The sequence below is a fragment of the Cynoglossus semilaevis genome, chromosome 2 (assembly GCF_000523025.1).
Source record: "Cynoglossus semilaevis isolate Cse_v1.0 chromosome 2, Cse_v1.0, whole genome shotgun sequence".
Classification (NCBI taxonomy): Eukaryota; Metazoa; Chordata; class Actinopteri; order Pleuronectiformes; family Cynoglossidae; genus Cynoglossus; species Cynoglossus semilaevis.
Genome location: NC_024308.1, coordinates 6,010,171 through 6,019,626, shown reverse-complemented (window position 1 = coordinate 6,019,626; position 9,456 = coordinate 6,010,171). Strand labels below are relative to the sequence as shown.

The window sequence follows — 9,456 nt, the reverse complement described above, 5'->3', positions numbered from 1 at the left end:
TGAATCTGAATCTGTCCTTATTACAGTCTTAGTTTTTCTCAAATAGGAATTCAACATTGGAACTTCAATGTCATTTGTCTTCAGTATCTGTTCGTTTTAGCCATTCACTTTTTTTCTATTTCATTTGTAAATAAGAGAGTTATTTATGCCAGGGACACAGCTCTCTGTAGAAAAGACCTGATTCAAATCCTGAAATCATTGGGGAAAATATTTGTATTATAAATCAATTATAGGTAGTGAATGGACTAGTAACTGACATATACAGACATATACAAAAACAGGATTTTCTTTCAATAAGAGGTGAGAGCCTTCACCTGTTTGGCACTTCCATCTTTTTTTGAGGAGCCTGAAAGAGAAATTTGCGTGCATCTCTGTTCAGGTTCACGTACCTCACAGTTGTATATTACTGTGAAACACGTCCTGGGGAAACGGCAGTGAATTTACATTTCATATGTGCAGCTGAGACGTTGCTGTTTTGTTGTTAAATGGAAATGATGCATCGTTTTATTGTGTGTGCACAAACACCAGTGTGTCTGCCGCTTTGATGCTGTGCACTGGTTTGCAGTTAAAGCTTTTATCTTTGTGTGTGTGTATTTGTGTGTGTGTGTCAGCTGGGATTATTAGCTTTAGGCCTATTAGAGCTGATTGCTTTATTGTGCTGCTGAGACCATTTTTCACCAGAATATTAGATTTTTAAGGAGTGTGAGTGTGTACCTGTTATCCTTTATTGTGTGTGTTTAATTGGGTTTTTGTTGCCCTCGTGTCTGCAGTATTTTTTTTTTTTATTATTATTTGTGCTTGTGTATACAGTACGTAGGTGTTTATGGTACATGTTTTTATTTATGAAACCCTGAAGTGAGTGGAATATTGGAGCTGCACATAAACATGATAACTCAGAAATGTCTGCTGGTGTGACTCCAGCTCAGCTCAGTTTTTCCAGCAGTCTGAGTGATCTGTCTCTGTCCAGAGGAGACAGGGACACTGATGGTTATCTATGAAAGCCATTTCATGTGTCAATCCTCAGTCAGTCTTACATCTGCTTCCGTTTCTCCAGATTTAATTTCATTTTCTTTGTTTATCTTTCTGAATTTTGCCCCTCCCATACATTTGCTACATTTGTCTTCCTTTTACATTTCTACTTGTTTTCTTGACGTCCCCTCCCCCTCGTTCTAATCTTGTCTCTTACTCTGTTTTCTTTCCCATATTTTCCTGATTTGCAGATTTGAGTCAAGAACCAGTGCCTCCTTCAACACACAATGCCACGGTGGTGGTCACAGCAGCAGGTATAATGCCATACCTCCAGGGTCGAGCCGGGGTGGGAGAACCAATCAGCTCCCATTCTGTCTCCACAGCCCCCTCTGCCTCCTCCACCTTCTCTTCTTCCTCCTCCTACTCCTGTGACAGACAGCCAGCTCCTCCTGGGACAATGTTGGGTTCCCAGCTGCAGGGACAGAGCTTTTCCATGGCAGTAAGTAACGCAAGCGTTGGCCCACCTCCACCGAAACCCCCTGGAGGAGCTTATACATCAACAGGGCAGCACAGCGGTGCAGATGGGTGCTCCCTGGTTAGCATGGTGAGAAGTGAGCAGACATGCAAACACACACAGAGGTTTCCACACAATCTTCACTCTCAGAAATGAGGTTCTGTGTCATTAGAACCAGCCTTTAGTCTTATTTATCATTACTATTACAGGCTGCCATTTCTATAGTTAGTTATAGTAGACAAATATCGATAGTAATTGTCCTTTTTTTTATTATTAATTGAACTCTTTGACAGACACTTAAAATACTTTTTTAAATGTTTGTCCTTGTTTGTATAAACTAGCCACTTGGCTTTTAAATACACAGTAAAATCTGTATGGAGTGATTCTTCATGAAGTAAAGCGATCCAGTTTTTCCTACAACAGTGACGGCATCATTGTCCCAGTTTCTGTAGATTTTTTACCACAGTTTTTTTTTCAGGCCGTGAACAGTCTTCATCTACAGGTCGACTGGTAGTTATTTCCTTTTTTTTTTTTCAAAAGGACCATGATTCTACTTTGGGACCTCCAGACAGGTGGTCCCAATGTTGCTTCGGTGCTGATGTCATGAATAGATGGGATTTAAATATAGCACACTTTTATTCATAGTAGAGTATTTTAGATTACCACAGCTCTGCAGTTCTCAGGGGAACTGATTCCAGCCGCTGCACTGTCCTCTCTGAAGTCTGTCTAATGGAGGGAAGTGTAATTAACAGAGAGAAAACCCCCCCTCGAGGATTTCCACTGACTTTGACTCTTCAGGAGCTCATGAAAAATTTGACGACTTAAAAATGTGGATGTTGAATTTTGGGGATGATTTTGTGGAGGAAACCAGATTGAAGCAAGATCAGGATTGTGACTTCCAAATGCTGACTTAAGCCTCTGTCTGTCTCATCAGGTTAGCGGTGGTCAGAGTTCTCTGCTGGGTGATCCTCCTAAAGAAGTCCGTCTCCCCTCCAATCCTTACCTGAACCTGGCCAGTGTGATGCCAGGGGTCGTCCTCCAAGGTAGACGGTCTCACTCAGACAGACTTCTGCACTCAGAATGAATCCATTTAGCAAAATCTTTACATTTACCAAGATTTATTGGCAAAGTAAACAAAGTAAAAATGTGGGTAATAACACAGAAGAGTGTATTGTTTTTGTAGCTTCGGAGTAGTTTGAAGTAGCGTTCAAGGGATTGTTTTTCCAGAAGTTGTCATCCAGCACTGACACATTTCTACAGCAGCTTGAGAAGATGTGTGCATTCCACTTCTTGAAGAAGGAGCTCATTATGCAGACAATGGTGGTTGGTTTCACCCACATAATCCTGATACATAAGCTGAACATGGAAGAAGTGAGAGAAAGTAGGGTAAAGAGTACAGAGAAGTAATGAGAGAGTTTCAGATGAGTATTCAGGCATTTCCCAGGTCCAGCCCAGAGACTGGCTGTGCTACTTTGAGGTGTTCTATAGGAATCAAGACACTTTTTATGAAATAAAATCAACATATTTCATGTCTACTAGCAGGATGGAAAATCACTGCGTAAACTGGAGCTTTTCCCTGAGTGGGGCTTTTCAGGGTAGTCAGTTTTACTGTCCTTATGGTTTAAAATTATGGGTTTGATTAGCATAAAGTATGTTGCACTAACATCCAGCTAGATATCTATATTGAACACGAAAGTGAAGAGCAAAAATGTGGTCAGGAATTTTACAAATTTTCTTCTTTTCTCTTCATCTAACTTTTAACTTTTTCTCAGCTATGTGTTACTAAACTTGTTTTGCATTTGATTAAAATACAGGCCCGTTATTCACTCAAAAATATTTGATAATTCAGGGTATCTGGATGCCTCAAATACTAATCTAAAAGTGTTATGCAAAGGAGAAGGACAGGACAACAACAGCCTTGTCTGACACAAACTCATAAAGTGTTGTTTTGTACACAAAGACTTTGTTTGCTTGACCGGCCTGCAGTCCAGATCTGTCTCTTTGTAAAATGTCTGGTGCAGTTATGAACATCAAACAAAGGTGACGACAGGCTTTCTGCAGAAACAACTGCAAACATAGCAGCAGATTCTTTAGATCCTTAATGTTCTGCTTCGCTAATAAACATACTTTCCACTGTGTTTCTAGTTCTTTTGGAGCTACAGTTGAGTTAAAGAAATGTGAGTAGGAAGTCAAATAAAAGCTTCTTTTGCATGACAAAATAATCAGGACCTTGAAGGTTCCTTTTGTCATCAGCGCTAATTGAGTTTGGTGGCTGTTTAGTTTTCCTTTGAAGGTGTTACAGGGCGCGTTTTATCCCTGGGGCTTTATTTTTTATCTTTGGTCAAAGATGACAACAGCTGCTGCCTCCCCATGAAGCCCATTGAGTGTTCAAAGCCAGGCCTCAGACTGTGTGTGTGCTGTGTGTTTCTACAGGGTCAGTGGGGAGTAAGGCACAGGCTAGACAGCCCAGCCCTGGAGTGTACAACAACAGTATTGCTCCTGTGGTGTCCCAGGGTTCAGGCTCCTACTCCCACAGCTCTGCTGCAACAACAAACGCCCCCTACAGCACGGACGCCAGCACTGACTACAGTCAGTACAACCAGGCGTACACACAGGTACGGCAGGACGCTAGAGTGAAGGTGGTCGTGTTGTTGTTGCTGGGTGAATGATGGAGGGATACAAACAAAGTGAGTGGAAGGATGAGTGCGTCAGGGACAGAGAGAGAGAGATAACCAGGAGAGGGTGGAAGTGAGTGGGGGACGGTTTGGGGAATTTGGACAAAGAGGATAGGAAGTGATTTGACAGTGTGTCCTCCATCACTGTGGGACTTCATCAGACTCTCTCTCCCCACTCACCTCCCACTTCACCACTCTCTGCTTTCTCCCTCCCTAATTCTTTCTAATTCTAATTCTGTTTCCGTCTCCCCCTTTCCTCCCATAGCTCCTCACCCTCCATCTCCTCTGATGTCAGCTCTCCTCGAGCTCTGTGATGTGATATATCTGTTTTTGGTGCTGTGATGCAAACCCAATTTTAAATGTTAATTATGATTTACTCATCCAAACAAATGAATCAGGAGTAGATGACTAATGGATCAGCTGCTCAGATGTGTGTGGAAACACACGACAGTGATGAACATTGTTGTCTCTAATAAATAAATGAGAAAGGAAAAGTTCTGTGAAATGAGCAAGAGAAAAAAAAAATCTCATCTCTTCTTCACCTCCTGTTTGTACCACAGGAGGCCATGCAGCAGTGGTACCAGCACTACCAGGCTGCACAGGCTAACACCTACAGCACCGCTGCTCCACCGGACGGCACAGCTTCAGACTTCAGCAAGGAACACACGCAGGTAAACCACACTTCACAGTCGATGATGAAATGCAAAGAGAAACTGACGGTCACTTGTCCATCAAACAGTATTACCTGTTTGCTATTGCAGTGATCAAAAATACTTGTTAATCTGACATAAAGTGTTTAATCTGCCATATTGACTATGACTTAACCAAATCCATATCAAAATAGCTCCGTCTAGTCTAGAGTTTCCCTAATCTGTACAGGATGACTGAGCAGACCTTTCCTGTGTTTCAGCCTCCACCAGTGTCCACGTATGGAGACTACAGTTCCTACATGCAGGCAGTCACTCAGTACTACTCCCAGCCTGCAGCAGCCAGTCAGGCCTACAGCAGCAAGGTAGACGCACGGTTCAGATGTTTTTTTTTTACGTCTCACTTGTTTTGACTCTTCTTTAAAAAAAAGGTGATTCCAGGACAAGACTTAGGAATAAATAACGACAGGGAAAACTGCTGATGGTGTGAGGTTCTCAGTGTTTCATTGGGTGGTGATGCTGTCAATCACACACAGAGTCAACTGCTGCCATGACTAATTTTTTTTATTTTTTATTGTGTCATTATTTAAGGGTGAACCACATTACAAGGATTGTCCAAAACACTTTTGTGTATTGACACTGTAAATCTTTTATGACCTACGTCATGACCTTAGGTAAAAACTGAAGTACATTTGTTTTCACTGTGGCCCTGTAGCAAATGACCTACAGACCGGCTGTGATCCCCGGTCCGAGGGTTGTGTACCCCTGCTGTACATTGTCTGTAACATGACTCTCCTGAGTGCACGTGCCTTTCAAAGTCCAAGTTAAATATTGGAGTCCTACGTTGACCTGTCCTGACGATGAGGTGACGCTGATCTCAGGCCAACGTGCTGCTGTCTAAATGCCATTTGTCCATGTTTATATTTGGAGACGGTGACGCCTCTGTAAGACACTGATATCCTGTTAGCAGAGGCACATCACTCTGCACCCAGCAGCTGATACAGGCAACTATCTGCACCCACTCTGACCACGCAGCCGGGGCCTTATCTGCTGCTGGAGGTCATGTGACTGTAACTGTGACGGTGTGTTTGCCTGATGAAACAACCGTGTCTTTAATGTCACGGAGGATTCGTATTCCCGACCAAAGAGCTGCCCGTTGGTGCAGACAGGAGCTGCAGTTGTTCCCCATGGGAACAATATGACTTTCTCATATTCCTCAAAGTCAGCTGGCACTGGTGTTTGTTTATAATCTGCAAAGTCTTTTAATCGTGTTTAATTCTATTGTTGTAGTCAATTCTAAGCATCTTTGGTTTGGACCTCTTATTTAAATCCAGAGAACTTGAAAAATAAAAATGCCTTGGTTTAAAAGAGTCCTGTTAATATACTAATTCCACTAGGGTTTTTATAGCATACTAGCAGGTCTTCCTAGCCCCCACCTCTACCCTCACCCCCTTGTTGTTCCCTCACCTCTGCTGTTCAGGCCTGTCTATTTCTGTCACCTATCTTATGAGTTAATAAGAGACATTTTGATTGACCAGGACATACACATGGACAAAGAGTGTGTGGAGGGCGGATTATGGTCCCATCAGATGTCAGTTTGTCATCAACAAACTGCACCAACTGTTTAAAGTCGGGGACTCTCTTTTCAAGTACAGATATCAGTTGTCATCAACAAACCAACTGTTTTAAAGTCGGGGACTCTCTTTTCAAGTCAGTTGTTTTCTGTCATGACCATTTTTTAAATATTTAATATTTTTAATATTAATTTCATGAGGACCAGACATAAGGAATGAATCCTTACGGAACAGATTACATCCTCGCAAAAATCCAAAGTGTGATAGAATTTAGCTAATTGATTGGTGATCCATAGGGAAACTGTAGGACTTATTTCTAAGGGTCTTGACCCAGTCTTTGAAATTGCCTCCAAATATAGGCATGGTTCAGTAACTGACTAAAACCACAGAGGATTATGGGTATTTCTTGAAAATTTGACTTCCACACAATGACTCAGTTGACTCATGTCATCCCCCTTTTACAGGAGGTGGAGGTGTGTAAGCCTCTCGGAGTTTCTCTGCACACAGTCACTAGCGGTGCTGCTCCGTCCCCGGCTGTTTTACCGGCTGCTGCTGCTGCTGCTGCTGCTGCTGCTGTCATCCCAGCCTACAGCGCTCTGCCTTTGATGCCTGGCTTCCTCGGGGCGGCTCCTCACCCGGCCGCGGCCGCTCCAAACCCAGTCACACACACGCACACTGCTGCCACAGATTGGACCACGTACTACTATGTGAGTGAAGACAATCCACACTCTGATTAATGATGTAATGATTCTGAATGAAGCTCTGCAGTTCAGTGATTGAGATAAGTACAGAGCCTGGGGTCTGGTACTCAGAGCTGTTCACCAGGAAATTAGAATGAAATTTACATGTGGAAGAAGTGAAGCCACACAGTTTTATAGTATATATATAAAACTATATAGTACATATAGTACATATATATATATATATAAATATATATATATATATACATACATATATACATATATATATGTGTATATATATGTATATATATGTATATATATGTATATATGTGTATATATGTGTATGTATATAGAGTATATATGTATATATGTGTATATATGTGTATGTATATATATATATATATTTATATATATATATATATGTATATATATGTATATATGTATATATATGTGTATGTATATATATATATATATATATATACATACACATATACATATATACGTATGTGTGAATGTACATATATACATTAGTAGTGTTTGTTTGCTGTCTATTCACTCTGTCCAGTGTTTCCATTAATTGTCTCAGCCTTGACAATGAATTCCTGCATTCTAAGGAAACTTTGATGTTCGTGACAAAAGGTTAATAAGAAGCTGGGTTTTTTGTTTTTTTGGGTTTTTTTTTTAAAGCCCATCCGTCAGAGTGACTCTGGATCAGTGAGGTCAGGAGGAATCTATCTCTCAGTGTGCTCCACAAAATGACAAAATTCTAAGTTGATCAGGTTTTTTTTTGTTTTTTTTTTAAAGTTTAACTTATGTGGCTACAAGGACACTTCAGTTAGAGGTTTCTGCACATCTACAAGTCCACGTCATGATGATTGATTTCATCTGGAACGTCAACATCAGCAGAGGTGAATTCAAGGTTCCATTTTGATCATAGACAATTCTTCTCTTCTGTGTCATTTCTGTCTCTGTAGAACCAGACCAGAGGCCACAAGAGGGAGTACCCTCAGCTGGCCGTGCAGGAAGTGACATCATCAGAGGGTGCCTACATCGGTCAGCACTCCCAGGGCCTGGGAGGCCAGTACGCTGACTACTTCAAGAGGAAGAGGCTGTAGTATAAACAGATACCACCTTAAAGCCTAAATCTGACGGAGAAACCGTGTCACATGGATGTCACAGCTCCCTCTAGTGGCCTTTCTGCGGCTGCCATTTTTGCACCCCATAAGTAGGTGTTGCTACAACATAGGGCTGCAAATGGCTGTTGTTGAAGTTGAAGCAAACCGTAGTGCAATTTATTCCTTACACACACACACACAGACACACACATTCTCTCTCGATGTCGCTTCTGTCGTGTTTAGGCCTTAACTTTAGCTAACGTGTCGACTTTACTTAAACAGATATTCACGTGTAAAATCTTTTTGTAATAATAATATACACCTATTCTATCCGTGTGTTTTAAGCTGCTTTGTATCGCTGGCCTGGAGTCCTGTCTGTCTGTTGTTTTTGTCTGTCATTCCAACTGTCATTTTATCTGTCTCTCTGTCAGTTCTGCTGTGTAACCAATCACACGGTGGAATCTCTTCCTGTCTGATTTTTTTTTTTAACCAATGATCCAAATGTTGTACAGTCCTACTTTGATGTCTTTGTGCTTCTGTCTTTCTCTCATTTTGAAGCTGGCTATTTTCTATGTGTGTGTGTGTGAGTGTGTGTCCTTGTATAGAGACTGTGTGTGGGTGTTGTATGTGCTGCATCTGTAGGAAGCGTCAGCCATTTAAATCCCAAGGTTGGGATAATATCAGGAACAAAGAGGGACTGAACAGCAGAGGCCCCTTAGATGTGGCCCCTGACTGACAATGAATGGGCCGTAACTATAGAGAGTCAGAGAAAAACAGTGTCAAAAGCCATGTACAGTCAACAACAACAACAACATATTCACTATATTGAGCTTTTTCCTCCTCCAAAGGGAGCCTTTTTATATTTTGGATTATATAACATTATATATGTATGTGTGCATATATATAAATATATATATATACATACATACATTTACAGATATGTGTGTGCATAACTATGAACATATGTGTATACATGCATATATATGTATATATGTATTTATGTATATATTCACATATTTATGTGTATATATATGCGCCCATATGCATACATATATGTTTATATATACTCATATATATACTGTATATTTTGAGGTACACGATATTTTACTGATTTATATTAACAGCGGTTTGAAATTTAACTGAGATTGATTGATTGATTGATTGATTGATTGATTGATTGATTGATTGATTGATTGATTGATTGATTGATTGATTGATTGATTGATTGATTGATTGATTGATTGATTGATTGATTGATTGATTGATTGATTGATTGATTGAT

At 40.8% G+C, this 9,456-nt stretch overlaps 1 protein-coding gene across 1 annotated transcript in view; it reads left to right on the top strand.

Moving 5' to 3' along the window:
• raver2 (ribonucleoprotein, PTB-binding 2) overlaps positions 1-9,022 on the top strand; it is a 52,541-nt gene extending 43,519 nt beyond the window's left edge. The window contains exons 12-16 of the mRNA XM_008333271.3: positions 3,917-4,098; positions 4,719-4,829; positions 5,069-5,170; positions 6,844-7,086; positions 8,034-9,022. Of these exons, the coding sequence (XP_008331493.1) occupies positions 3,917-4,098; positions 4,719-4,829; positions 5,069-5,170; positions 6,844-7,086; positions 8,034-8,174 (779 nt within the window). The 3' untranslated portion in view covers positions 8,175-9,022. The remainder of the gene's footprint in view (positions 1-3,916; positions 4,099-4,718; positions 4,830-5,068; positions 5,171-6,843; positions 7,087-8,033) is intronic.
• The last annotated feature ends 434 nt before the right edge of the window (positions 9,023-9,456 follow it).